The 27971-nt window shown below is 60.3% G+C and overlaps 3 protein-coding genes across 3 annotated transcripts; 1 reads left to right on the top strand and 2 right to left on the bottom strand.

Moving 5' to 3' along the window:
- The first annotated feature begins 433 nt into the window (after window positions 1–433).
- On the top strand, window positions 434–14064 carry CCDC78 (coiled-coil domain containing 78). The gene is given in 15 exon segments (XM_076351260.1): window positions 434–457; window positions 654–863; window positions 1074–1160; window positions 1435–1614; window positions 4733–4906; window positions 4991–5041; window positions 5724–5812; window positions 6407–6485; window positions 6991–7116; window positions 8201–8412; window positions 9046–9217; window positions 9918–9961; window positions 11614–11680; window positions 13096–13196; window positions 13938–14064. Coding segments are annotated over 15 exon segments (1743 nt in total).
- A 697-nt stretch (window positions 14065–14761) lies between these two features.
- Window positions 14762–17411, bottom strand: ANTKMT (adenine nucleotide translocase lysine methyltransferase). Its single transcript, XM_076351132.1, has 5 exons — window positions 17211–17411; window positions 17009–17113; window positions 16463–16603; window positions 15885–15935; window positions 14762–15270 (listed from the first exon to the last, which is right to left on the bottom strand). The coding sequence occupies exons 1-5, from the start codon at window positions 17382–17384 to the stop codon at window positions 15082–15084; spliced, it is 660 nt and encodes a 219-aa protein (XP_076207247.1). The 5' UTR covers window positions 17385–17411; the 3' UTR covers window positions 14762–15081.
- A 7021-nt stretch (window positions 17412–24432) lies between these two features.
- On the bottom strand, window positions 24433–27250 carry METRN (meteorin, glial cell differentiation regulator). The gene is made up of 4 exons (XM_076350847.1): window positions 27165–27250; window positions 25600–26021; window positions 25348–25407; window positions 24433–25099 (listed from the first exon to the last, which is right to left on the bottom strand). Exons 1-4 carry the CDS (start codon window positions 27248–27250, stop codon window positions 24792–24794), a joined length of 876 nt encoding a protein of 291 aa, XP_076206962.1. The 3' UTR covers window positions 24433–24791.
- Between the last annotated feature and the right edge of the window lie 721 nt (window positions 27251–27971).

Genomic DNA, 27971 nt, shown 5'->3' with positions numbered 1-27971 from the left:
AATGGATTAATTAATGGGTTAATCAGGTCTTAAATTCTCTAAATATCCCTGCAATAGAGATGGCGGCCGTCCCTACAGCCGGGTTTTGGGAACGATCCGTAATATGAATGGAATGGTACCTCCTAGCTGGCAATATTGCTTCACTGGGGCTGTCTGCTAAGCTGCTTGTTTCAGTATCTGCTGTGCGCTGTCTTAGGAATACGGAAACTTCCTGACACGTGTCATTTCTTTTCCTGGGGTGGCTGTAATCGTTTGCTCCACCTTAAGGTGGATCCAGGTGGATGCCGCACCCATTGGTAACCAAAGTTGTTAGCAACATCGCTTGTGCCCTACCTCGAGGGAAAAGTTGCTGCCACAGAGATCCTTCGACCCTTCCTTTGCTCTTCAGCCACTGCCTGCCTGATATCGTGCAAAGATCCTGGACTCCGGGCACATGGATTTTGCAGGGAAAGAGAACGTAAGTACTCTGACAGAGCACACGCATCATCTTGCTAACGAATATATAAGTATGAAGGTCTGCAGCCCCTTCCCGGGTCGTGGAACCCGCGCTCTGCAAATGAAATCCTAATCGCAGGAGGGAAACGGCAGCTGAAAATCCCGTCTACAGTCTGCTCAAGCTCTGAAGAACGGGATATGCTGTGCTCTTCCACCAGCACTGTGGTGGGAGCGTAGCATGGAGGAGAGGAGGGCTCTGCTGGCTGGCACCAGCTGTCAGAGCTGTTGTGTGTCTCTAGGTGCAGCTGCAGGATAGGAATGAGAGGCTGTACGGGCTCGGAGACCTGCAGGAGAGGATGGAGAAGCTGGCTGGCTCCAAAACAGATTTGTCAGCCAGAGTGGTCTTCAGTGAAGAGGAAAAACTGAAGGTAAAACAAATACTTTAGGAGTTGGAGAGAACTGAGCCGTGAAGCCATGTGAGGCCAGTAGATCTGCAGTGGAAAATCTGGTGGGAAATGTTGGGGCATCTTTCTAGGGGTGTGTGTGTTGTGCTCAAATTCCCTGGTGCGACCTGTTGAAACAGTATGTTGGCCTCAGAATCGGTCTATGGCCTTTATAATGTTCTTTCTCTCGCCTAGATTTCCAAAGACCTCGTTGATCTCCAGATCGAGACAAACAAAATGAAGGAGCAGTATGAGACGGAGAACTTTGAACTGAAAAATATGGTATCCAAAAGTTTGAAGTAGAGTTGATTCAGCTCCGCCAATACCTTTACCCAGAACCGCAGTTTGTTATGTATCCATCTTTGCTTTGCTTAGTGTTTTCTCCTGGCTTTAGCTAGAGCAATGAATCCCCCCCGACGCCCCAGATACCATGATACTCATGTGAAACTCATCTCTCTCTAAGTCATAGCGTGCCAGAACCTGTTTGGCCCAATAAATGCCCTGTGATTGCTGCTGGTCTCTGTCACAGTCTCATTCCGCTGCCTCCCCTCTGCAGATCCTGGCCCTGGAGAACCGTGTGCTGGAGCTGGAGCTCTGCAGTGAGAAAGTCACTGGGGAGCGGGATGCCTTACGGGAACGCCTGCATGCTCTGGAGACCAATCGGAAGGAGCTGGCGGATGAGTACATCATTTTGAAAAGCAATTACTTGGCCCTAGGCAAAGAACTGGAGCAGGAGGTGAGACAGGCTGCAGTGTTTGCTCTGGTGTTCTCGACTCCATCTCACCATCACCTGATCTACAGGCAGCTTGGTTGGCTTTGGGTTGCGTACCCACGTCCGCAGCTCAGGTTTGCCAGCTGTGAGACAGCGTGGCTTGGGCATGGTTATTTTGCTTTCGGGGCCCAGGGATTTCATGAAGCATGGTCACCTTCTAGCAGGGCTTGCAGAACCTGCTCTGCTCAGCAGGGACGGCGCTGAGCCCACGCTGACCCATGTGCCGTGCTCTTCTGGGCACCCCGCTGTCAGAGTCTTTCTCTTTTCACGCCACCCCAGATCCCCGTCACTAGCAGTAACGAGGAGGTCACTGCGGGGCTGGTCCGAGTGCACGTTGCAGGTCCCTCTTGACTGCCAGCACGCTTTGTTTCCCTTTTTTCTGCATGGCTTGCGCAGGCTGCACGTGAACTGATTGTAGTCGCTCTCATTTCGTGTGGCGGCGGGAAGGGGCCTGGAAGTTTTTGAGGTTGGCGAGTTTATAAAAACACTGAATGTAAGCAAGTTTCTGATTGTTCCTTAAAATCTAGTGAATTTCCTGGTGACCGTTAGCTTGGCGATTATTAACTAAAGTCTTTTGGACCCAGATTTGTGTATTTCTTTGGCAAGAAGAGCTACTTCAATAGACCTCCCTCTCCCCCCTCCCGCTTCTCCTTCTTTTTGAATTGGATCGGATGACTGACACCCTCCTGCCTCCCTCCCCTGGCAGACAGTTTAGCTGGTTCAGCCAAATGACCTGGTTTACCATGCTGGCCCTATGCAGAGCTGTGATGGGAAGATGTGGGGCAGGGACCAGGCATGCTGGTTTAGGCAGTGTCCAGTCTCTCTTTACGGTGAGCATCCGTCTGCAGAGCTCCGCTAGAGGAGGATACGAGGTCGTGATCATCCTGTTGCAAATCAGTGAGTTAGTGACTCTTGTGAAGCTATCATTTCTCTCCCGTAAGCTGAAAAATGGAAATTTTTTAAGAGGAGGCAAGCTTAGCTGCTTGCAGGGGTGTGAACCCACCCCGTCGTCCTGCCGGAGCACGAGGCAGAGCGCGTGCAGCTGACTGTCAGCAAGGCAGCACGCTGCTGAGACGCAGTACCACCAGGCTGCGGAGGAATAGCTCGGCGTTCAGCGATCTTGGTTGCTTCTTATCCCCAAGGGGGTGCAATATGTTTGTCAAAAATTGGATTTTCAGGTGGCTGACGTCTCTAAATGATGGGTTTAACAGGTTGGTGGTAATAACGCACTGTTTTCACTTGGATCCTGGAATGTTTCAGAGAGTGAAAGCACATGGGTTCAGTTATGTGCCCGGACAGCATCCTGAAGAATTGGTGGAGCAGGGTCCAGAAGCCAAAGGTGAACTCCTTGGTTGTAATTCATAGGCTGATTTTATCCCAGTTGCTTGGCTCCGACTACCAAATATCCCTGCCCGAAGCAAAAGAGGCTCCAACTTGGCAGGTTGGGACTTGTCACGGCATGGGCCTCTTGCTCATTATTTTCCCAGTGTGGACTTTCCCAAAGGAAATGGGAAAAGCAGCCTGCGGTTCTGCCCCCTCCCCTTCCCCGGCGCTCTTCTGGGGAGACAATGAACCTTTTACACATTCCCAATTACAAGTGCTACTTGTGACCTTGCCAATATGTTGTCATGGCTGCTTGGCGCAGAAGCAGCTCGGCGAGCTCATTCACGGTCCCTTGTACGGGAACAGTTAGAGCCTCTGAATTGTCGCGGCCCCCATTGTACGCCTCGATTCACACATCGCCCTGTGTCTGCCCAGGCGAAGGAGCTGGCCTTGCCTGTCCCTGGGGAAGTGCCTTCCAGAAGATGCCAGCCAGTCACTTTGTGCCTGTTTTCTAACTCGCTGTAAATTCTTCCTTTTCAAGACTCTGACCTTTTCTCGACTCTCCGTTTCCTCCTCCTCTTTTGTTCAGCGGGCTTACGCCGTCTGCATCGGCGGTACAAAGCGAGGCCGTTGGAGGGAACCCAAATGGCTGCGAACCGGTTCCACGCCGGGGTTTTCCCTGGAGCCGGGCCAGGGGAGGCAGCGAAGCCTATTGCAAACCTGGGACTGCCTCTTTCTTTCGCCAAGCTGGTACTTCTGCGCTTGTGTGACCCCCTCTGATCAAATTGTCAGGGCTGACAGCTGCAGATGGATCGTTTTCGGTTGAAGAACAAGCAGCCTGTCTCTGCGTAGCTGTCAGTTTTCACAGCTGTATATCTCACCTCTTTGTCAGCCTCTTTTCTCCTCTCCTCTCTCCCTCAGCCCACCCTGTGCTATCTTTTGATAAGCTATTCTCTCCACGGATGACTCAGATGACCTCTGCCTCCCATCCTCCCGATTCACTGCCATGGTAACAATTACTCAAGCTTGTCCCCAGTCATAAACCCCATCAAAGCTTTGTTATCTACATAGAAACCCTCCCGTGAGACATGAATTCCCCCAGTGTTCCTTCCAGATCACCTGTAACAGAGCCTTTCTCATTCAGATCCTCTTTATCTTTTGGAAATGTGTCACTTCACACCAGCACCGCTTTGAATCTCGCTGCCTACACGGTGCTGTGGGCTGGCTGCTGCTGGAGGGATGCATTCAAGCAAAACTGGAATTAGCTGGGTGGCGTCAGCCTAGATGGATGGAGATTTGCCCCTTCTCTTACATCATGGAGTCCGGCACCGTTCAAAGCCATTGTATGGGGAAAGACAGGCCTGAAGTGTTGGGAAGCTGTGCGGAGGGTACAGGGTTAGAGCGAGGAGGGAGGCTGGAGGTCAGGACGGAGGGATGGCGGCAGAGCTGTGCCCAGGGCTGGGCTGGCACTGGGAACCGTATCTGAATGCGAGAGCGAATTGGGCAGAGGGACTAAGGTTACGCGTGAATAATCCGGATGCCTGGCGATGATACTTACCCTGCCTTTCCATGAGAATTAGAAAATCACTGATACCTTTGGACATATGAGAGAACTAAAAATAAAACTTGCTTTCAGGAGGGGATGCGAGTGCCTGCCTTGTGTACACACCAGGAGCAGCGCGTATGTGCTGAACAGACAGCACGCGGAGCCGGCGAGGCAGGATTTCAGAAGCTCTTTCCTTCTTGTTTGACCTGGCAGGTCATGAAGAATGAAGAGCTCAGCCTAGAGCTGCTCAATCTGGCCAATGCCAGGAGCGCCCTTCCCCGCACAGAGAGCAACCACTACCGCTCCCCCGCCATGGCCGATGAATCCTCTGCCGAGCTGGAAAGAGCGCGAGCAATGGTGCGCCGTCTCTCGGCTCGGAAGGTGAAGGTAAGGACCTCTCTGCCCTGTCGCCAGCTCCTTGGAGCAACAGGGATCTAACAGGCACCTTCTTCTGTCTCTTACCAAAACCAGCCAGAAGATGTAGTTGCTTCTGAACACGAGCAGCAAAAGTTGGAGAGAAATGTGAGTGTGTGGGGGTCTGCTGCTGGATCCTTGGGGAAGCAGAGGGGGAATTTATTCTGACTGGCTGGCACCGCCTGGTGCTAACTTGAATTCTGTGGATGAGCTGATGCCTTGATTTATTTTCTTTTTTTTTTTAAGCTGTGCAGTTGAAAAGTTAGACTAGAATAACTCCAGCTCTTGTGGAGGCAAAAGCTGAGAGAGGGCAGCTGTGGTTCTCTCCATCAGTGCCCCCGGGTCAACAGAGGCAGGAGTTTAGAAGTCAACAAGTGCAGAGGACGCTTGCTTATTTTCTCCTTGCTGTTCCTTGAGAAAGATGGGGGTGACAAAGCACCCGAAACTGCGAGCACCGAGATGCTCCCTGCCTCCTTCCCATCTGCAACCCCTGCGATACCAGCTTGGGCTCCACCACCAGCTCCTGCTGGGAATCTGACTCTCAGAGCAAGACTCTCCCTTGGGGGAACAACACGTGTGCACCTCCATGTGCCCTGTCTCCAGAGCAGACACCGCTTCTGGTGTGCTACAGGGCACTGGGCACTCCCAGTTAAACCTGTCCTTTCCCCAGTATGTCACTGGTCAGCTGGACTTGTGCTCAGCTGGAGGCTCTCCTCATTTCTTCCCCGTTCGCGAATCCCTCTGCTTAGCTCAGCCCTCTGTCTCATCTTCCTCTTCGTTTGTCCCTCAGTTGCTTGGAAACCAGGATCGCATAAAAGTGGAGCTTGAAAAAATGAAGAAAACCTATGATTCGCAGCAGCAGAAGCTGGAAGAGAGAGTGTGAGTGTTTGAGGGCACGTCCTTCTGTTTGGCTGGGCATTTGTGGAGCTCACTGCAGCTGAATTGGGGCACGGGAGAGGTGGCAGCCTGCCTTTGGTGGGGTACAGGGTGGGAAATGATGATTCACCCTTGGAACAAGTGGAGCCTGGAAGCAAAACCTGATGTTTTCAAGGCTCTTAAGAGGGTCAGCTGTCTGCTTAGAAGTCGGTGGTGTTTAGGTACCCCACTGGCCTATACACCTCTGAAAATCCACCTTCTGTGACACACACGGCAAATGTGTGACAGCCCAGAGATGAATCCAGCCCTAGCCCTTACCCCCACAGCGGTTCTTCCATCGACAGGCTGGGATGGGGTCGCTGTCCCAGCAAAGGCTGCCACAGCAGGGATGCTGGAGAACTAGACCCTCTGAGGATGTTCGCTTTTGGTTGCGAGAGCTCTGTGGCCGCTGGTTGGCACACATCTGGTGGGTGCTGGCAGCTGCTGCTGAGAGATTTCTGTCATCCCGTAGTGATTTCCTTCTCAAAGCTGGCTGTATTGGACCTACAGAGAAGTTTGGGGGGTTAAAATAAACACACCTTCTTTCTGTGTGTCCAGGATCGCGATGGGGAAGGAGCTGCAGGAGGCGAAGGGAGCGATTGGGGACACGCAGCACAAGCTGGCGGAGCAGTCAGCGGTAAGGGCAGGCTCCCTTCCAGCCCCTGGCACCCGGGCTCCAGGACTGCCCCCGCTCATCCGCTCCTCCTGCGTGCCATGCACTTCTCCTGGAGCTAGCAGGGGGTGGATGCCTTGTACTGAGGTACTCCGACATGTCTCCCTCTCCAGGGAGTTTGTCATACCAAGGTGCTCCTCCCTGTGCAGTTTCCTTCTCCAGGGGTGCGATGCACGTGGTGGAAGGTGCTGCTTGCCACAGGTGGTGGGAGGAATTTTGTTCACTGATATTTAGAAAGAGTTGGTGAAATCACCGGGGTGGGGATTGCAAATGACAGGAGGTAGCAGGGGAATAGAGACTATAAACATTTCCAGTAGGCTGCTGTGAAAACCCAGGACCTTCTCAGCTCTAGTGAAGCTGAATATCTGGAAATGAAGTCCCCCATCTCTTATGGAGCTTCTTAGGGCCCCTTGCTTGGCCAGAGGACGAGGGCAGCAGCAAGCATATCTTTTGTGTTTGCTGTGCCCAGGTGCTGCTCACCTCCCAGAGCCAGCTCCAAGAGGTGGAGGTGGAGAACTCCCGGCTGCAGCTCCGGCTGAAAGAGCTGAATGAGGAATATCGCTCCCGGCTCGCACAGTACATCAAGGACGTGGCGGTGGGTACCCCCCGCCCCAGGGGCTCTCCTGGCCGGGAGAGGTCTCTCCATGCTGGCTGCCTGCTTCTTGCAGGCTGCTGCCATTTCCCCTCCTTGCTGGGCTGCCGAGCAGAGCAGGCAGTGAGGCTTGGGGAGCCATGCTTGCAGCTGGAAGGGGGCTCTGCCCGCTCGGCTTGGCCTGGGGGAGGAGATGCCAGCCCCCTTCCTCGCCCAGATTTCCTGTATGGCCACACTAAAGGGTCTGTGAGTTTCTGCTGGGACTTTCTTTCCTGGTCAGATTACTTGGATTGAAAGATCCTCTTATTTACAATGGCTGCCTTCCAGTTGGCTTCCAATCGCCATTGCCCTGACAACTTCCCTCAGCAGGCCAGGCGATGCCACTTCTGGCTTTGTTGCCGCCTCCGTGGTGACTCTGCTGCTGTCCCCGCAGGGAGCTCTGCCAGCCTCTGTGGTCGGCTACAGAGCCGTGTAACGCCAGTGCCTGGGACCTGCTCTAGGAACGAGCACCTTTAATGTAGAGTAGGGCCCCCAGAGCGTGATGAGGACTCGGCACAAGGCAGGCATTACAGGCAGGTTCAGGCATGGATACCTGGTTATACTGAGCAGTGAGACTGGGAAGAAATCTCTTTCTAACCCCCTTGGTAGCAGTAAACAGGTTTTGGCAGGAGCTTCTGTGCTGGGAGAAGGCTGGTACCGAAGAACACGGTGTGGTGATGGATCAGGAGACTAAGCAAAGCGATTTTTACTACTAAGAATAGTTTAATTTCTAACAGAGCGGTGTCGAAGCGTCTCCTAGCTAGCAGAGAGAGCGGGGCACGGTGGAAAGAATACGGGACTAGAGATGGTAACTCCCAACGCCGACTTGTGTTTCCCTAGGCGGGTCACTGATACAGTACAGATGCCTCCTCTGTCTTGAAGGGCCATGATGGAAGCTAATTAGTCTTTCCTGCTCTCAAAAATGGAAGATACGCCCTAATCTCTGTGCTGTTAATACAAGTATTCCTGGATCTTCTCTGTGGGAAATGGGTTACATGCCTTAGGGAATGGCTTGATCACCTCGATTTCTTTCTTTGTATGTTTGAAGGACTATATGGACAGCAAATCCAGCAATGGAACGGGGTCTAGCAAAGCCCCAGCTGATCATGCTCACATGAAACGCTTTGTGGACAGCATGCTGAAGGATATCAGGGCTTCCTACAAGTCTCGGGAAGAGCAGCTAGCTGGAGCGGCACGTGGCTACAAGAAACGCATGAAGAACTTGGTCAAGAAGCATGAGAACCTGCTGATTGCTTATGGGTAGGGCTAAGGCAGGGTCTGGGCTACCTCTGTCTCTTCAGCTTATTGCTAAGGACCAAGTGGAAGTGCCCCGTAGCAGCCAGCCCCCTGGCTGAGAGGGAGGCAGACGGGGCTCCCAGGTGGAGCAGAGGATCTGGAGTGCATGTTTATCTCCCTGCTCTTGACAAGCCAGGAGCAAGGAGCCTCCAGCTACACGTCAGAGTGCTCTGGACACCCTGGAGCTGCTTTGCACATACGTTTCTCCTGTGTAAAATTTAGAGTGAGAGATTGATTCCACGTTGGATGGTGTGGAAATGCAGAGGTACCACAAATAACTCCTGCCTCCCAGCCCGTCCCTGCAGTGCTCTCAGCTCTGCCTCACGGCTCTCTCAGCAGCTTGGGCTGTGGGAAGCAGCAGAAATTCTTGTGGCATAAAAGCCACAAATAGCTCTAGGACAAGCTCCCCTCAGAAACGCTCCCAGGAATATTGTGCATACTGCTGGGCTCTCCCACTTACCCTTTGCAGGTGGACTGCGTCTCGGTGGCCAGAAGCCAGCAGATTCCAAGCGAATGGTACCTCCATCAGCAGCAGCAATTCTCAGTGTTGTTAGCTAACCAAAGCTACCAGGGACTAACCCCTCTGGCACGTTACAGGCTCCAGCGAGAGCAGATCCGGTCCTTGGGCAGCAGCGCTAGGGATTGTGGCCCTGCCGAGCTCCACTTTTCCATCACAGACCCGGAGCTGCTGACAAACACGACCCGGGAGCTAAACCGGCTGCGGGAGGATAAAGCCAAACTGGAGATGCAGCTAGATGAATTGCAGAAGGTGGTGGCTGGGCTGCTGGATTCCTGTGGTGGTGAAACGTGGGGGTGGTGGGGAGAGTCTCACAAGCGATAGATTCATCCCCTTCCTTAGGCATTCCCTGGGGGTTTGCTGTATCTCTGTGGCACAGGCAGGGGTAGTGCTTGCTCGCTTTCTCATTTTGGGCAGAGGCGGGATGTCCAAGCATTCCCCTCATTGCTTCAACCCTGCTGCATAGGGGTGAGTTACAGTTAGATCCAGGAGGCTGGGCAGCCTCATAGGTTGGGGTCAGTGAGCTCTGGGAGGGCTGAGGAGTAGCAGATGTTATGGGAGAGCTGTCAGGCCAGCAGACTCACTCACTGCTAAAAGAGGCGAGGGAGGGAGGATAGGATGGGGCTTTCTGTTCTTGAATGCCTTTGCCTCAGCGTGAATAGCTAACTGAGCAGGAGACCACACTCAGAAACACACCAGTCAGCTCCACGTCCTCCCACTGGTTCTGCCTGGGCAAAGATGTGTCTCTTGATTTGTGTGACATACATTTATTTAAAAATTCAGAGGATGGGAGACCTAAACCTTAAGATTGTGCTGCACATCACTTCCTTGCCGGGGCACTGGTGGCTGTTAGAGTGCTAGGATATGTTGTGCCACTTCAAAGTGGCAGGGATTGTGGTGAGATTGCAATGGTGTAATGCTTACGGGAATACTGTTCTTCCTTTGCCTTCAGAAAAGACTGAAAGAAACCTCTGGCTTTCCGCTGTCTGCTGAGCAGTAAGTGCTGTTTGTTTCTCGGGATATTTGTAATTCTGAATTCTCCTTGCTGTGTGGATTGAGGAGGCTTTTCTGCTTTGCTTGGAGATGGTAATAAATAGGGAGAAAGCAAGCTGATAGGGACTCGTCCGAGAAGAAAAGCCAGCTGTCGTCTCAGCGCAGCGTTTCCTGTGGTGAAATGAGTTTGTCATTTGGGCCTTGATCCAGGAAAGCTCTTAAGCACGTTTGATTTAATCATGTTTTTAGTCCCACTGATCTCTTTAGAAGCTGAAGTTAAGCATACGCGCGAGTGCTTTGGTGGATCACAACCTGAGAAAGGCAAGTGGAACACCACTTTGGGATGGTCTTGTTTCTCCTCCCTGCCAGTGCAGAAGCTGGGCTGGAACCCTTAGGTGACCCTGTACCGATACCTCCCTGGCTTCCTGACATGCCCTTTATTTGCTCATTTTTGATGGGTCTTTTTCCCCTGCTCCGCTAGTCTGTTGAAACTCTATCAACTATAGCTGTGGAGACGTGGAACAAAGTGTAGGAGAAATCTGAGCTGGGATTTTTCAGCCTTTTAAAATGCGGTAGCCTAGAAAACATCTCAGGTATTTCGGTGACTGGATGCCAGCACGGAGGAGTCGGTCAGTGCCGGAGGCACCAGGCTCCAGAGAGAGTGTCTCAGAGAAGAGCTTGAGCCTTAACCAGGCTCTGCCATGCTGAAAAATAGCAGTAGTCCTCAAAAAGATGCGTTAATTTTGGCAGACTTGCCACAGGAACAAGACAGAGAAGTACCAGAACCTGCAATTTAGTGATGCATCTTGTTAAGGTTTTTATAGCTGCCAAGAGACTCTACACACTTGAAACACTTGTGTTGTGTGTGCTGATGGGTCTTACCCATGCCGTTACCTTGTTGCTCTAGCTGGAGACACGAAGCCTGGTGTAACCGCAGCACTTCAGCTGTAACTCCTGCTGCTTCTCGTCTTTATCAGCTGTGCGGCTTCGCTGCTTATCGTTCCCTTCGCTTCTGCTCCCATGAAATCTCAGCCATGATTTCCTGTGTGCCTGGGCCGGGAGGCTGCAGCCACCAGAGGGAACTCTGGCAGTCGCAGCGGAGCTGCTCTTGAGCACAATGCATTCCTCCCTTCATACAACCCAAATTCCCCGAGCATCAGATGTGACCTGTATTTTGCTTATTCAGACTGGGACAGAATAGGAAGATCTTTCCCATGGCTGGGCTGCACAGACAGCTCACCAATCGCGCTCAGGGAACAGAACGGGCAGGTTTGTGCTCAGCAACATGAAAAACGCCAGCGTTTGGCATTGATTGCTCTCTATTTCCATCAAATTCAGTCCTGCAGTGTCAGGTTAAGGGCTCTTTCTGCATGGAGTCCTCTGATGTATGAGCGTTGATGTGAACTTGGAAGAAATCCAGCCGTCGCAGTGGGGAATCCCAGGTTGGCAGAAGGGCTGTGACTCTCGTGCCGGGGTACAGGGACGGCACTGCATGCCCTGATGTTTGGGGCATCGGGAGAGAAAAGGTTCAGAGCGCTGGGGTTTACAGTCTGATGAACAGGAGTTGTGTGCAGCCCTGAACAGAGCTGGGCGACCTGCGGATGGGCGGGATTTGAAGGTCTGTTCGTGATCAATATCTGCTTTTTCTCTCCTAGGCAGCTGGATGAGGAGGGCTGGGCAGAGGTCAGGAAGCAGCTCCGGGAGTTCGCACACACCACCCAGGTAGAGGTCTGGAACAGCCCACCTGAATAAAAGCTTAACCCTTACATGTGCTGCCCTAGCTGGGTGCTGCCCTGTGGCCAATACGCTGCTCCAGGCTGGAGCAGGGAAGCTTTCCACGGAGTCTTGCTGTGGCTTTGGCCTCAGCCCACCAAGTGACGCTAGCAGGTCCCTGGCCAGTGATATGTCGAGGCTGTACTTTCCCTGCTACTAAAAGGAGAGCAGCCCTTACGGCTGCTCATTGCTGGACTGTTTGCTATCGCTCCCTCCCTTGTTTCAGCACAAGCATTTAGGCATCAGTATAACAAAGTGGGTCTGTATTTGACCTGGTTCAAGTCGAGTCTGAATCTGAATCAGCTTCCCAGTCTGCTTCCCCCTGAGTGCGAGGATATTTGCGCTGCACTCAGGAATGGCGTGGCCCAGGGCGAGGAGGAGAGCGCTCTCCATCCGCAACGCTGCCCTACAGCACCCGTGAAACCGTGGTGATGCTCACTGGGAGTGGGCTTGGCTGAGCTGGGGTTTGCTGTCCGGCAGTGACGGCAGCAGTGGGAAGAAGGGCTGGTGCTGGGATCCCTGCCACGCTGACTGCCACGCGCGGGGAAAAGGGCTTTGGAAACCAAGCAGAGGTTCGGGTTTCGGTGGTAGACAAAGCTATAGATGTGCTACCGGCCCGCTTCCATGTCGTGCCTTCCTCTGTCCACAGCGGCCTAAGGAAGTGCTCCACCATTCTCTGGTCACGTAAAGTTAAACACCTAAATTGTGTGTATCTTTGCGGCTAAAAGAAGGGAGCTGTTGCGGCTGAGAGGCTGGAGCACTGCACTGGGAGCAGGTCCTGCTCCTGGCTCTGCTGTGCATCTCAGGGGTGAGCTCAGTCAAGCACCTCAGGTCCTCCTGGTGACACAGGGACTGTGCAGTTAACTTGGGTAAGATGATGATCTACTGCTCAGAGACACTGCAAAAATGGAATGTTTTTTATCTCAAAGGGAAGGTAATTTCCCTTTGCAGCAAACTACCGGCGGACAGGTGTGAAAGCTCTCCGTGTCCGAGTGCCAAATCTAGCGGCCGCTCCGCCAGTTGTCTGTGAAGCCTCTGGGGGAGTTAACGATGGCTTGGCAGGCAGGGGTTACTGCCCGTTCTGGGGCGGCCCTGGCCCCCATGCCCGCGCGCCGGTCAGGGAAGGCTGCCTGGTCTGTCCGGCCGATGCCCTGGAGCGGTGGTGCCTGCAGAAAGCTGCGCTACAGTCACCAGGCTCCATTCCCCGAGCGCTTCAGTTTTCGGTTGCTTCTGTAGCCTAACGCCAAGTGGTGCCGGAGCTGAGTGACGGGGAAGTGCTCCGTCTCACCTGGCAGAGGGAGTGAGCAACTTCACTCCCACCTCACAGAGCTTCCCGTTTTCTCCATGTTTCTTTGCCCCCCCAGGAGGATTTGGAGCAGGAGAGGAGCCAGCTGCTGACTCGGGCGATCGTGGCAGAAGAGCAGGTGTCGGAGCTGCAGGAATACATAGATAAGCATCTTGCAAGGTGAGATGGTAAGATCCCCCTTCACGTGTTCTCTGTCTCCCCGGCTAATTGCCGGTGACATCGCCGTGCCCGCCACGCTGTCGGTGCCTGACCTCGCCACTGCCTTCCCACAGCGCTGCCGGCACGGCTGATGTCCCGCAGCACGTCCAGCTGTGCGGGCAGCTGCCACCATCCCTTGTTCCGCAGGGCGGGGGGGGCAGCGTCTGGCCTGCCCTGCCGCACGTCTCCTTCCTTCTGCGCTCACCCATCCTTTGGAGGGAGCTAAGAGAGGGGTTGCCTAAAATCCAAAGCCTTCCAGCAGCCCCTGATCTACGGTCCTCCCTCACTGGCTCATCACACCCCGAAGCAGGGGGAACAGCTGCTTGGGCAAGGAAGGGCGAGAACAAGCAGGGCGCGTCTGTCAGAGCAATGGTCCGACTGCGCCTGCTGTAACTCCCCAGCCAGCTCGGCTGTGAACTCGGGTCAGACTCGTGGGCTTGTTGCTGGTACCGTTACCTGGCAGAGCCAGCAAACACCTCTTCCTCGCTTGGGAAAAGGCTGCCATTTTATATGGGCCGGGGCGCAGCTCCTGGCGTGGCTCAGTGCCTGGGCTGGCTGGTCTGAATTAACTGACACTGCGTGTCCTTAGCATGCAGCAAAAACACAAGGCAAAGCGTACAGTTGAATTTGCCGCTCCCGTGTGTGAGCGATCAGCGGGGTTGTGACCACGTGGGCAACAATGGCGCTGCTTCCCCGTTGCAGGTACAAGCAGGAGATCCTCCGGTTGAGGAAGCTCGCTGGCAGTGAGGTGCCACGTGCGCTCAGTGCTGGGGCGGCCGATACTCACTCCCTGCCCAGAGCCAGAAGGACCGTCAGCCACCAACCGTAGCTCTTCCCCACGGCTCCGAGTAAGCGGCACCATCACAGGGAGGAGCAGGATTTAAAAGGAAGGAGCTTTCTGTTGTGTGGGCTGGCCAGGGCAAGTATCCTTCCCCGGCTGAGAGCTGGGAGGCACAGCGAGGGAAACCACGTGGGTGTTCTCGGTCTCAAATTAACAGTACTAAAATGGAACGAGACAACTGCGTCTCGTCTATCCTCTGACCCCTCAGCTGTAGGAATTCTGCTGTTCCCCGAGTACATCACGCCTCAGGACACGGGGTTAGTTCCCAGGCAGGTTTTTACTGCGGGGCTGCAGGGACAGGTTCCCGTTCCTGCCTCCTAGGACACGGCCGTAACGTTTCTCCTGGGTCAGACCCAGACCGGAGTCCAAGGGCTAACTCTGCTCCTGCCTTTGCTCCCTTCTCAGCTTCTAAGAGGTAAGGCCAGGGCTGGTTCAAGCTAGACTTTGGTCTAAGAGGGATGAGCTGCTCTTTTACGGTGGGAAAACCTTTTTTTCCTCTGTTTGAGTGGAAAAGGGAATGTTATGTAAAGTGAGCAGGGCCAAACTGATCCTTCAGCGGGAGGTGAGCTGGACAAACTCCCTCCTGAGCCGCCTTCAAAGGGATGGCGGAGCGAAGCCTGAAGCCGGGAGCAGCGGCTGCTCTGCCTCCAGGAGCACCCTGCGGCTCAAAGACAAAGCAAAAGTCTCAAGGGAAGAACCATCCAAATGTTTATTTTGAAAAAATAACTAGAAATAAAGTAGCAAACATACAGAAAGAGGCACTGGAGATTTAGCCCTTAAATCCTGCGATAATTCCAGGATTTCTACATCTGTTTTTCCCCTCCCTTGCTTCCCCCAAACTGCCCACTCTTTGGAAGACAAGGAGGGACCACCACCCTGCAAGTCCCCGGGAAAAAGCCTGGCCAGCATCCCTCTCGCTGCTGTCCTGAGCTGAGCCCAAGGGCTGGGAGAGGCTCTGACCCCTACCACTGCTGAGACTTAATGCCAGGCTTAACGAGGCTGCCGTTAGACCGGGCTTCCCTCTGCGCTGCTCTGCGCCACTCGCCGCACCTCCTTCATGTCATAGGCCCAGACTTGCTCCAGCCCCTGCCCAAGGGTGCTGGTGGGGGTCCAGGAGGGGAAGGGGAAGCGTCCAGCCACCACCCGGGCTTCGTCGGGGAGTTCTGCAAGGAGCTTGGCGGCTAGGGGAGGTTTCTGGGGAGAGAGAGACAGCCAGGGCCAGGCGGCCTTAGAAAGGTCACGTAGTGGCGGTGCCACCAAGGACCACAGGGCAGCTTCTCAGCACGGCTGGTGGGTCCCAAGCAGGCATTATCAAGCCAAGACCCTTCCAAAACGCAGGGCTGGTACTAGCCCTGTGTACGGTTGGGACAAGGACCAAATAACAAGCGATCGGACGAGAGGAAACAGCCTCAAGTTGTGCCAGGGGAGGTTTAGATTGGACATGAGGAAAAATTTCTTCACTGAAGGGTCGTCAAGCATTGGAAGAGGCTGCCCAGGGAAGCGGTTGAGCCACCATCCCTGGAGGTATTTAAAAGACGTGTAGATGTGGTGCTTAGGGACACGGTTTAGTGGTGGACTTGGCAGTGCTGGGTTAACAGTTGGACTTGATGATCTTAAAGGTCTTTTCCAACCTAAATGATTCTACAAATGCGAGTGGTGCTGAGCACCAACCCGCTCGCTCGCACTAATGCCCACTTGGCCTTATTTTTTAAGGAGTCTTTGCCACTGTCCCAGATCATCTCTCTTTTCTAAGAAAACCCTCCCTCCAGCTCGCTCAGAACAAGCTGGGGTGCAAGAGACCGACTTACCACGCTGGGGGCCAGGACCACGATCACATTGTAGCAGTCGGAAAGATTCACCTTAAAGAAGGAAAAGGGGAATGAAAGAAGCAACAGACAGAGGGGGAGCACGGAGAGGGGGGGCGGGGAACCGCTCGAGCAGCTGAACGCTTTGCAGGTGATCTCCTGAACCTCGGAGGAAGCAAAGATGCCCCACAACGTGCGGGACGGAGATGTGTTGGTGTGAAAGCAGCGCCTCTTGCAAAACACCTGCCTCCAGCATCGTTCCAGAACCACGTTCCCTGCTGGGTTTTCTCCGGTCAGGCTGCGGGTACCCGACGCCAGCTTTAGCATCGCGTCTCTGAAGGCCACCGTGTGTCGGCAGCACCCAACGCCTCTTCTCAAAGCTGCCCTGAGAAGGAGCACTGCTGCCTGCACAACCAGCAGCCCAGGCCGGCGTTTCCCCGGAAAGGAGGGTGGTTTTTCCACCTCCCGGGAGCAGCATGGGTGGGGGAAGGAGGAAGCGACCATCGCCGAAGCCTGGCTGGAGATGCAGACCAAGCCCTGGCCCCGCCCTAGCTACAGCCAGACCCTCGGGACGCCGTTACCTTCCAGAGATCTTTCTTCAGGAAGGAAACCTTCCCGCGGTACCCAGCCTTCCAGGCCCGGTAGTTGGAGAGGCACAGCAGCCAGGGGTTGAGCTCATAGCCAACGGCTGGCCTGAGACCTTGCTTATAAGCCTCTACCACCTGGGGAGAGAGAGAGAGAGAGAGTTGCAACTAAAAGGAACCCCGGAGTTGAGTTTGGGGGATGATTTGGGGGACGGGGGCTGTTGCCCAGCTCCACTCGCTCCCTCCTGCTGGCTCACGGGCAGGGTGACCTCGGTCCTCGGCACCTTCCAGGTGCAAAGGCTCTTTCCTCCTGGAGCGGTCATTCCCACCCTGCTCGCTGCACGTGATGTCGTCTAGGACCACCTGGGATGGTCCGGGACCACAGCCAGGAGGGCCATCTACAACCACAGCCAGGAGCGGGGCAGCAGCCAGGCGGGGGGCTCCCAGCCGCCCTCTTAGCGAGCGCAGCCCCCCCCCCCCCGCCCTTTGCTCATGCCGGGGCAGCCCCAAGCCCCCCCCCAGCACCCCCCTGCCCGCCCTTACAAGCCGTCCATCTCCCGATCCCAGATCCACCGTCTTCCCCGAGCGCCCCCGCAGCAGCGCCAGGGCGTTCGCCACTTGCTGGGGGCCGGAGGGCTGGTAGGGCACCTGGGGGAGAGGGGGGGCGGTCAGTGCCGGGCGGGGGGGGGGGGGGGGGTGTCCCCGCGGGTGGCGGGGGGGGACGGGACGGGGACAGCGGCGGTACCTGGAGCCGCAGGGGGACCCGGCGGAAGCCGGGCATCAGCAAGGCGGCCCAGGCGGCCCAGGCGGCCACCCCGCTGGCCACCGCCAGCTCCAGCAGCCCCCGCCCGCCCAGCGTGTCCCCCCCTCGCCGCCCCCACGCCACCTCCCCCGGCTCCCCCGGCTCCTCCGGCTCCATGGCTGGCGGAAGGGGCGGCCCCGCCGCCCGCCTTCCGCCGCCGCCGCCGCCTCTCCCCGCCCCGCCGCCCGCCGGGGAAGCGGCCCCGGGGCTGCCTGCAGCGGGGGGGGGGGGGGATCTCGGGGGAGCCCGCAGCGGGGGGGCTGGGGCCGCTCCCCCCGCCCCGGCGGGTCTCTGTGTGCCGGGCTGGAGGGAGCGGCACCGCCTGCTGCGGCGGGGCACGGCTGTGCGCGGTGCCGTGCGGCTGTGCCCGGTTGTGCGGGGCTGTGCCCGGTTGTGCGGAGCTGTGCACGGTGCCGTGCGGTTGTGCGTGGCTGTGCACGGTTGTGCATGGCTGTACACGGTGCTGTGCGGTTGTGCACGGCTGTACACGGTACTGTGCGGTTGTGCATGGTTGTGCGTGGCTGTGCACGACTGTGCACGGTTGTGCGTGGCTGTGCACGGTGCTGTGCAGTTGTGCGTGGCTGTGCACAGTTGTGCATGGCTGTGCGCGGCGCCGTGCGGCTGTGCCCGGTTGTGCGTGGCTGTGCACGGTGCTGTGCGGTTGTGCATGGCTGTGCACGGTTGTGCATGGCTGTGCGCAGCGCCGTACGGCTGTGCCCGGTTGTGCGTGGCTGTGCACGGTGCTGTGCGGTTGTGCATGGCTGTGCACGGTTGTGCATAGCTGTGCGCGGTGCCGTGCGGCTGTGCCCGGTTGTGTGTGGCTGTGCCCAGTTGTGCATGGCTGTGCATAGTGCTGTGCGGTTGTGCGTGGCTGTGCACGGTTGTGCATGGCTGTGCACGGTGCTGTGCGGTTGTGCGTGGCTGTGCACAGCTGTGCCCGGTTGTGCGTGGCTGTGCACAGTGCTGTGTGGTTGTGCCTGGTTGTGTGTGGCTGTGCCCGGTTGTGTGTGGCTGTGCACGGTGCCATGCGGTTGTGCATGGTTGTGCGGGGCTGTGCACAGCTGTGCACGGTGTCATGCAGTTGTGCACGGTTGTGCATGGCCGCGTGCAGTTGTGCCTGGTTGTGCGTGGCTGTGCACGGTTGTGCATGGCCGCATGCAATTGCGCAGGGCTGTGCGCAGCTGTGCATGGTTGTGGGCGGTTGTGTGTGGCTGCGCAGGGTTGTGCACGGCTGTGTGTGGCTGTGCACTGCTTTGTGCAGCTGTGCGCAGTCGTGCACGGATGAGCACGGTTGGGTGACGTTGCGAATGGTTGTGTGCGGTTGTGCACGGCTGCGTACGGTTGTGCAGGGCTGTGCACAGTTGTTCACACTTGGGTGCGGTTGTGTGCGCGGCTGTGCACAGTTGTTCATGGTTGTGCGCGGCTGTGCGTGCCGCAGACGCGCGGGCGGTGGGTTTCCTGCTGCGAGGGAGCTGCCTCTGTGGGAAAATTCCAGCCTGTGGGAAGCAGGGGGGGGTGCTGGGGCACGGGGGGGGCAGCCAGGCCTCCGCAGTCCCTGCCCACCCGCAATTAATAAAAAAACCCCACAAAACAAAACAAACCCGGGAACAATAACGGCTCAATTAGGGGAGCGGGCGCACAAAGGGCAGGCAGCTTCCCTGCCCGCGCCGGCGCTTGCTGCCACATCGTCTCGCCTGGGGTTTCACCGCCGTTGCCTTCCTCCCCTGCTCCCCCCTTGGCCTTTGGGTCAATATTTGCAGGGCTCCCCGGGGCTCCCCCTCCAGCACCGTATCGGGGTGTCCCCTGAGAGCTTGGGGACGGCCCTGGGGGCCCGTGCAATGGCCAGTGGCACCCCATGCCCTTGCCACAGGGTGACCAGCCTCATCGCACGCCTTGGCGTCCCAGGGGACGTAACCAACTGCCCACGCATGATTGCGGGCGGAGGGGGAAACCCTGTGGGCAGCCCCAGCCCGGGGAATGGCTTCGGGGTGCAGAGGAGCAGGACCGGGGAGCGGGCTTCCCACCTCCACGGCCCCGGGGGCAGCACAGCTAGCGGCCCCTGGCACCGGCCCGCCTGGAGACCCCCTTTCCCAAGGAGCCAACGCAGGCAGCAGCCAAGGGAGGAGCTGCCGAAGGCGAGCACATGTTTCTGCTCCCATCTCGCCCTTATTTGTGGGAACCAAATATTCTGTCCTCGGAATGAGGATGCACATGCACCCACACGCATACACACGCATACACACGCATACACACGCATACACACGCATGCACACGCGTGCTCTACCCTCAAACCAAGGCGTGCAGCTCAGGGCGCTTAACGACAACCGGACCCCGTTAAACACATCCCCCCAAAGCGGCGATGGAGCTCCACCGGGGAGGAAAAGCCGTCCTCACGCACTGCGTGTAGCCCAGAAATATTGCCCAGGGCTGTTTCCCCTCCCCGCCCCGGCAAAGGGCCCAGCACGGCTGCGGCCAAATTGGCGGCCACGGGGATTGCTCCGATTTTCTGGTGCTCGCTGGCAGGTGGAGCCGGTTAAGGCTGAGAGTGAGCAGAAAATCAGGGGAAATAGGATCTGGGAGAAGAGGGGGGCCGGGGGACTGCTGCTGCAGAGGAGGAGGATGGTCCCTAGGGACGAGCTGGTTCCTGGGGCAGCCCAAGGTCCCCCGTGATGCTGCAGAGCAAATTAATTAATGAAGCAATTCCCAGGCAGGGCTGAGCCTTCCATGCGGGGCCCCCGGGACTTGGCCGGGGCCAGTGGGGGGGTGGCAGCATCCCCTTCTGGCCCAACCCCGGGGTGTCCGGCAGCATCCCGGGGTGCCAAGCCGAGCAGGTGGCCGTGCGAGGGGACCAGTTGGGATGCGCCGCCGGAGCCAAAGAGCTTTTAATCTGCCTCTTTCCAGGGCAGCTCCCCCCGCCGAGGCCGCGGCGGCTGCAAAGCAGCCCTGACCGCCAGGAATTTGTCGCTATGCGCTGGGAAAGCTCCTTCCCGCCAGCTGTCGGCAGCCCGGCCCGCCGGGCGCAGGCACGTTGGGCCGGGGCGAGCCAGGGTGAGGGGCCGCAGGGGCCCCGCTGCGGGCCAGGGTCCTGCCCCAGCCCCGAGCATCCCTGCCCGGCACAGGGATGATGCCAGCTCGGCGTTGGCCTGGCCAAAGAGGGGGGGGCTTGGAGCAGCCCCCTTACCCCAAGGCTTTGGGGCACAGCTCCCCAAAGGGGTGGCAGGGTTGAGGGGGGGGGGTGTCGGTGTCCTCGGGGTCACCAGGCTCTCACCTCTCCTCTTGCCGAGGGCTGTGGGGCAGAGCTCACTCCGTCCTGCCCAGGGCTCGGGCTGTGCCCCCCGGCCCCTCCTCTGCTGCCCCACGCAGACACCCGAACTGCCCCATCCTACCTGCTGCCCGGCATCCCCTGGCCCCGGGGCATCGTCCAACCCTATGGGGCATCCCCTGACCCCAGGAGCATCATCCTGACACTATGGGGCATCCCCTAACACCAGGAGCATCATCCTGACACCATAGGGTATCTCCTAACCCCGGGGACGTCATGCTGACCATATGGGGCGGCCCCTAACACCAGGGACATCATTCCGACCCTGTGGGACATCCCCTAGCCCCAGGGGCATCATGCTGACCCTACTGGGGACCCCCTGGGCCCAGGGGCATTCCCCTGCTCCACACCAGCTCCTGGGCCCCGGGGCGCTGTGGGCGAGGCAGGCAGGGCAGGCAGGCTGCCCGGACATCCCCGGGGCAGACGCGAGGCCTGCAGGTCCCCACTCGGGGCCGGGGGCCGCGGGGAGGGCTGAGCAGGGCCGGCCGCCTTTGTGCCTCCCCTTTGTGCCCTGCGATTCACACGTTCGGGCTTTTATCCGGCGGCCGGGAAGGAGGAGGGCGAAGGGGGCAGGAGAGGGGGGGAGAAGGGCCGGGAGGGGGGGGGGAATGGCGGGAAACGGCGGCTCCCTTTGTGCGACCGGGGATGGGGACAGGGACCGGGGGACGCCCCGTCAGTGCCACCGCTCTGCGTTTTGCTGTCCCAGTGTGGACATCCATCGGCAGCGTGACCGAAGGGCTCCGCGGTCCCTGGGGGGTTCCCTGGGCTGGGATGTGTGTGTGTCCCCCCCGCCCAGATGCCTGGGTCCATGGACGAGGAGCCCCGGACACCTCCCTGGGCACATTTCCACCGAGGCAGCTGGTTTTGGGGCGCTGCTCTCCATGGCATCCCCAAACCCACCCTCGTAGGGGGCGGGTGGGTGAGTGGGGGGGCTTTTGGAGCAGGTCCAGCTGGACCGTCCCCGGGGATGCTGCAGACAGCCGTGCCAGGTGGGCATCGCGATGCCCGCAGGGAAGACCCTTCCCTGGGCTCGCAGGGTGCCGCCGCAGCCCTTCGCCATCGCCACCCCTCTCTCCGAGCCCGGCTGGGCTCCAGCTGCCCCTCCAGAGACCCCCCAGCTCCCATCTGGTCTGCTCAAAGCAGCCCCCGGCCAGCCGCCGGCCCCTGGCCTGCCCCCCGCCCCCGCCAAGCTGCCTCCCGCTGCGGTCTCCATCCTGCGGAGGAAATACGGAGTTTGCCTCATGGCGTTTTTACCCTCCGTGCCAAGAGGCAGGAGGGGCTGGGCAGGAATTTGGCTTGGCCGGAGCCAGACTCTGCTTTTGGGGAGACGTTCGGCTGGCCGGCCCCGGGGAGGTGGGGATGCCGGGGCCACGGGATGCTGCCTTGGTGCCACAGCATCCCCGAGGAACGGGGAAGGGCCGTTATCCCCATCCTACAGTGGGGAAACTGAGGCACCGGCTGCCTGGTCCCCCTGTGGGACGGTCCCGTAAGGAAGCGTTTGCACCCTGGCCGCAGCCCAGCCGCTGCGGGAGCCGGCAGCCGCGGGAAGCGAGGGTGGCCGACCCAACCTGACACAGGGCAGAGGGCACCGAAAACACCTCGAAAAACCTCTGCGGCGGAGAATGAGCAGGATAACAGCCTTTCCGCCGCAGCAGAATGAGCTGGTTTGGCCAAATAAACAGATTTGAAGAAAAACAAGAGATTCTGCTGCTGGACAGAAAACCGCCGGATGCTCGGCACATTAAATGGCATAATTTAGCCGAGAGGAATGCGCTGGATTGCAGCGGGGTCGGAGCAGCCGTGCTCTATCCGTGGGGCGTACAGAGGATGCCGTGGGCAGCGCAATTCCCTTTGCACCTCATTTATTGCTTTTCCAGCCTCATTTTTCCTCCTCCGCTGGGTTTCCCACTCCTTCCCCCTTCCCCCTGCCTTGCTCGGCTCCTGCCCGCTGCCAAAATCCAGGGGGGGGGTGGGGGGGGTGGGGGGGGGGGGGTGCTGGCATCCTTGAGAGCCCGGCATGGAGCATCCTGCCTCCCCCAGGGCCGGATCCTGCCCTTGGGCCCTGCCTGGCCCCAAAATGAGCACCAGCCCTTTGGCAGTAAAGCATTAAAAAAAAAGCATCGAACTCTTCTCAAGGGAAAACGTGTTGCGTATTGAACCCACCAGGCAGGCTCACAGCTGCGAGCTCACAGGCAGGACCTTATCACAACCAGATCATTTTATACACATATATTTTTTTATTTTTTCTTTAAATTAAACTCCGAAGCCCCCAGCACTCTTTGGAAATGGTTTCTTGGCAAGTAAAAGCGTGTTACGGTTCAGCGGGGGCACCAAATACCTGGTGGTTCAGCCTGGCTAGTGGCATTTGAAAAGGTGTTATCGAAATAATATTGAAAAAGGTATTAAAGCGCAAGCCGACGTGTGCCACGACCCCGGCTCGGGTGGTTTGGGGGGCTCGGAGGGGGCTCAGGAGGCTGAGCATTTCCAGCGCTGAGCCCCTGTGGGCATCACTGAGGGGGAGGAAAGGTCCCTGGCTGGGGGTCCTGTGCCCCATCCATGGCTGGGGGTCCCATGCCCCAACCCCGGCCAGGTTTCCCCTGTCCCATCTCTGTCTGGGGGTCCTATGTCCCATCCCCGGCTGGGGGTGCCATCCCCCTTGCCACCGTCCAGGGACGCCTGGGCAGCCCGGAGGAGCGGGAGCCAGAGGCCAGGGGCTGGAGCCCCCGTGGAGGGGGGCAGCGGCGGGGCGGGAGCGGGCAGGGCTGGGAAGCCAGCGCCGCGCAGCCCGGCACAATGAGGCCTTGTGGCCGGCGGCTCTGACGAGAATCGGCCCTGACAGCGGCTCCGCCGGCGGGGTCACCCACCCGGCATGGGGCCGCCCGCCCCCCAGCCCCGGCCCCGCTCACTCGGTGCTGCCCGGGGAGAGGAACCCCAAACTGACCCACCCCGGAGAACACCAGGGATGCAGCGTTTAGGAATACCGATCTCTCTCTCTCTCTATGCATATAGATATATAAATAGTAGGGCTGTTTCCAGCCCCCCAGTTGGTGCTGGTGCGGGGGGGGGGCAGAGCTTCACACCGTGGCACACACCGGCACCGGCACTGGCACCGGCACGCACCCGCGGCACCTGTTGGTGAACACCCCGCTCAGCTTTTTAAAAAAAGGAGACTCACATGCTACAAATACAGCTTAGTTTATAAAAAAAAGTCACAAATTTGGTATCGTTATAACTTTAGTGCACATACGATGCCCCCCCACCCCCACGGTCAAAAATCCACCCCCCCGGCTGGCACGGTGTGCCCCTCCGCCGGTGACCCGGCATGGTGGGACCCGGCAGCCGCCGCGAGGCCACGGCCCCGGGCTGGCGGTGACGGGTGGCACAGCCCGACCTCTCCCCGCTCCCGCGGCACTTTCCTGCATCGGCGCTTTGGTCCTGCCCCGGCCGTGCCGGGGAGACCTCTGCTCCCCGCGCTAGCCTTCCTCCCGCCTCGCCATCCCCCTCGCTCCCTTCAGCCTTGCTCCTCTTCCTCAGCATCTGCCCCGCAGCTCCTGCCCGTGCCCCGCGTTGCAGGCAGGGCCAGGGCAAGGCTCGCCGCCGCCCCGCTCCCCCTTCCACCCCCGACACTGCAAATCCACCTCCTGGCCCTTCCGCACCCCACCGTGCCCACCGTGTCCCCGGCCCTGCCACCACGGCCACCCACCGCCACGGCCACCCGCCACCGAGCCCTCCCGGAGAGGGGGGCAGCTGCCCCATCGTGCTGGACCCACCGTGCCCCACAGCGTCCCCGAGCCCGCAGCATCCCCTGAGCATGCAGCGTCCCCGAGCCCGCAGTGACCCCGAGCTTGCAGCATCCCCTGAGCATGCAGCACCCCGAGCCCACAGCACCCCGGTCCCCAGGGAGCCCCCAACCCATTGCCCCATGCCGCTGCACCCCTCGCTTGGGCAGGTCCCCGGGGACCACAGGCAAGCGCACCCTGGGAAAATCCCTTCCCTTCCGGCAGGATTTTCCCGGGACTCCCCCAGCCCGGCGGCGAGTGCTGCCGGAGCCCGGCTGCGCGGCGAGGACCGAAGTGCCGCGCTCCCTCCGGGTACCATCCCTGCTGGCACGCTGCCCCTGCGTCCCCCCGTGGATGCTCTCACTGCCTGCGGGACCCCAGCCCCCCAGCACCCGCGGGGCTGGGCTGCCCTCCCCGAGCCGCTCAGTCCACAGGGAACTCGCAGGGGTTCTGGCGCGTGCGCCGCGCCCCCTCGTAGATGCGCTGGAAGTCCCTATAGCGGGGTGCGCAGCTCAGCCAGGCTTCGCCAAAATGCAGCCACCCCGTGAAGAGGAAGGTGCCAGGGCCTGGCTTGACCCCGCAGCGCAGCGGGGTGCGGATGCTGCCCGCCGGCCGCCCCCCCACCTGGAAGAGGGGGAACTTTTGGCGATGGATGCGGGCGGCGCTCACCCCGATGACGGATTCCTGCAGCTCCACGTCGTTGGAGACGCTCCGGATGCTGCCGCGGATCACTGGGGGAGGAAGGCAGGGAGGGGTGTCAGCAAGACCCTGTCCCCATCCCCGTCCCTTGTCCCCACCCCCATCCTCATCCCCGTCCCACAGCAGCCTCTGGGACACTGATGACCGCAGCCCAAGCCAGGCCAGCCCGGGAAGGGGAGGCCAGGGCTGCCTGGGGGCCATTGCCCCCCCCCAGTTTGAGTTTCCTTCCCTCCCCCGGAGCCCCAGGACCCCCAGCACCCGGGGGGGGGGCTGCACTCACCAAAGTCACTAGTGCAAATGGCCATCAGGATCTCGGTGTCATTGCACGGCCGGCACGCCCCTGCAACGGCCAAGCACAGCCCATCACCACCCGTCACCGCGGTGGCTCCCGGTGACCGGCCTTGGGGAGACCACCCCGGATCCGGCCCCTCCATCCCCTCGCCTCCGCGCAGACCGGGGACACCTTGGCAAGGGAGGCGGCGGCCGCCCCAGGGAAACTGAGGCAGGCTGACCCGGGACGCTCGGCACTCACCTTCTCCGGTGAGGCTGGCAGCGGGCAGCGCCGGGCGGGCCAGCCAGTCCCCCCGCAGCTCGTAGCGGAAGGCGGCGATGCGGCGGCTGATGTCACGGTGCGGGGTGGCCTGGAGGAAGAGAGCCACCTTCTCCCGGGGCAGCCAGCTGAAGCAGCGGACGCGGGGCCGGGGGGCCTCCGGCAGCAACAGCTCCAGCACCCCCTCCCTCTCCAGGTAGAGCTGAGCCCCCCGGAAGGTGCCGGCAGGTTTGACGCAGGCGGTGACGTGCCGGGGGCTCCTGCCCTTGGCAGAGGCGGCGGTGGGGGGCAGGCGGGGGGCCAGGCGGAGGCGAAGGGCCCCCGTGGGGTACAGCCACTCCAGCGAGCCCTCGGCGCAGTGCAGGGAGAGCTGCTCCACGCTACCCGCCTCCTGCGACAGCCCGCTGCGAGGCACAGCAGTCCCCGTCACCCGGGACCCCCCGGGTGACGGGGACCCCCCAGCCCCTGTCCCCCCGGCATGGCAGCACCCCGGCACTCCCAAGCAGCACCTCCGTGGAGGGGTGTGGGATGAACACGGGGAGGAATAGCACCAAACCCTCAATGCCTGGGACTTGGGGTGCAAGCGCATCATTTGGGGGGTGCTTGTGTTTCCTGGCACCCTCCCCGGGGATGCTCAGGCGAGGGCCGTGGCGGCACAGTCCCCCTCGAATCTGGGGCCGACTCCCAAACCACTCCAGCCAGGGTGCCCGTGGCCCCTGGGTCGCCTCTTCCCCTGCATCCCCCCGCTTTGGGGGATCCCCAGTGGGTGCTGGGGGCTTACAACACCCCCCCCCCCGCCCCCGATCTCGTGGGATTCGGGCTCCGTGTAAACGGTGCCCGGAGCCACGTCTTGCCCACTGCATTTTTAGCGGGGGAGGGGGGGGAGGCCACGAGGAAAAGCCGGGCTGGGGGGAACGGAGGCGGCCGTGGGGCTGCTTTGTCCCGGCCACGCTGCTCGTGGCTGCGTGGTCCCCGTGGCCCCCCACGCCCCCCGCGTGGGGCGTGCGGCAGCCCCTCCTGGCGGGCCCCGGCCCTTTGTTCCGGAGCTCGGCGCCTTCCCCACCGCGGCCAGCGGCGTTTCGGGCCCTGGCGAGGGGCGAGGGGCCCCGCCGGCCGCAGAGCTGCGTCTCACGGGTGGGGGGGGGCTCGGGGAAGGGGCTCCCGGAGAGGCGGGGAGCCCTGCGGCCCCAGCACCCCGGAGGCCAGCATCCCTCGGGTGGCAGCCGCACCGAGGGGTGGGGGAAACTGAGGCAGGCGCAGGCCCCAGCATCCCACCCGTGACTCTGCCCCACGGACGCCGGAGGTGGTGGCAGCCCCTCCCCGCTGCCTGCCCGGGGGAGGGGGGGGGGGGGGGGGGCCGCGCCCCCCCTCCCCCCCGCCTGCCCTGCTTGTGCCGCGGGAACTCCCCGGGGCGGGGGGGGGGGGCTGAGAACCGGGCAGCGGGGGGTACGCTGAGCCGGGGACCCGCGTGTGCCCCCCCCCCGGGCTGCCCCCCCGGTGCCGGTGCCGGTGCCGGTGCCGGTGCCGGTGCCGGTGCCGGTGCCTACCTGCCCCTCCAGCTGCACTGATCCGCCGAGGCGCCGCCGAGCGCCGCGCCCAGCCCGGCCAGGCAGAGCGCCCGCAGCGCCCACATGGCCGCGCCCGCGGCGGCCCCGGGGCGGCCCGGCCCGGCCCTGCCCGGCCCTGCCCGCACCGCTGCCCGCACCGGGGGAGGGGGGGGGGGGGGGAGCGGAGCCGCCACCCCGCGCCGCGCCCCAAACTTTCCGCCAATGGCGGCGGCGGGGCGGGGCCGGCCCCCCCCCCACCCCCTTCACCCCCCCCCTCCCTCCTCGCCGGGGGCACCGGCACCGCCCGCCCCGGGCGTCCCCGGACCCCCCCCCCCCCCGGGGCTCCCGGCGGCCGTTCCGCGCCCCCCCCGCCCCGCCCGGGGTCCGCAGCGCCGGGGCTCCCCGGGACGGGGGACACCGGCCGGGCCGGCTGCCAGCGGCCGGGGGGGACGGGGCTGAGCCCGGGGGACAGGGCTGGGGCGCCGCGGGTGCACCCCGGGCTACAGACACCCCTGGTCGCGTGCACCCCGAGTTATGCACACCCCGAGCTACGCACAGCCCAGGCTACAGGCACCCCAGGCTGGGTACACCCCAACTACGCGGGCCCCAGGCTGCGTTCACCCAAGGGTACGCACACCCACGGTTACGGACACCCCAGTCTGTGCACACCCGGGGCTACAGGCACCCCAGGCTATGCACAGCCCGAGTTATGCGCGCCCCAAGTTATGCGCACCCCGAGTTATGCGCACCCCAAGTTATGTGCACCCTGAGTTATGCGCGCCCCAAGTTATGCGCACCCCGAGTTAT

This window comes from Aptenodytes patagonicus, chromosome 13, assembly GCF_965638725.1.
Source record: "Aptenodytes patagonicus chromosome 13, bAptPat1.pri.cur, whole genome shotgun sequence".
Lineage (NCBI taxonomy): Eukaryota > Metazoa > Chordata > Aves > Sphenisciformes > Spheniscidae > Aptenodytes > Aptenodytes patagonicus.
This window is presented reverse-complemented; position numbering and strand designations above follow the sequence as displayed.

What these genes read in the sequence shown, in the direction of transcription:
- ANTKMT (XM_076351132.1), bottom strand. Translation starts at nt 17,384, where the DNA reads ATGGAGCCGGAGGAGCCGGGGGAGCCGGGGGAGGTGGCGTGGGGGCGG. An exon ending in GATCGGGAGATGGACGGCTT is followed by an intron (nt 16,604 to 17,008) that starts GTAAGGGCGGGC and finishes CTCTCTCCCCAG; the next exon opens with GTGGTAGAGGCTTATAAGCA. An exon ending in TGGTCCTGGCCCCCAGCGTG is followed by an intron (nt 15,271 to 15,884) that starts GTAAGTCGGTCT and finishes CTCTCTCCCCAG; the next exon opens with AAACCTCCCCTAGCCGCCAA.
- METRN (XM_076350847.1), bottom strand. Translation starts at nt 27,250, where the DNA reads ATGTGGGCGCTGCGGGCGCTCTGCCTGGCCGGGCTGGGCGCGGCGCTC. An exon ending in CAGTGCAGCTGGAGGGGCAG is followed by an intron (nt 26,022 to 27,164) that starts GTAGGCACCGGC and finishes TGTGCCTCGCAG; the next exon opens with CGGGCTGTCGCAGGAGGCGG. An exon ending in TGCCAGCCTCACCGGAGAAG is followed by an intron (nt 25,408 to 25,599) that starts GTGAGTGCCGAG and finishes TGGCCGTTGCAG; the next exon opens with GGGCGTGCCGGCCGTGCAAT.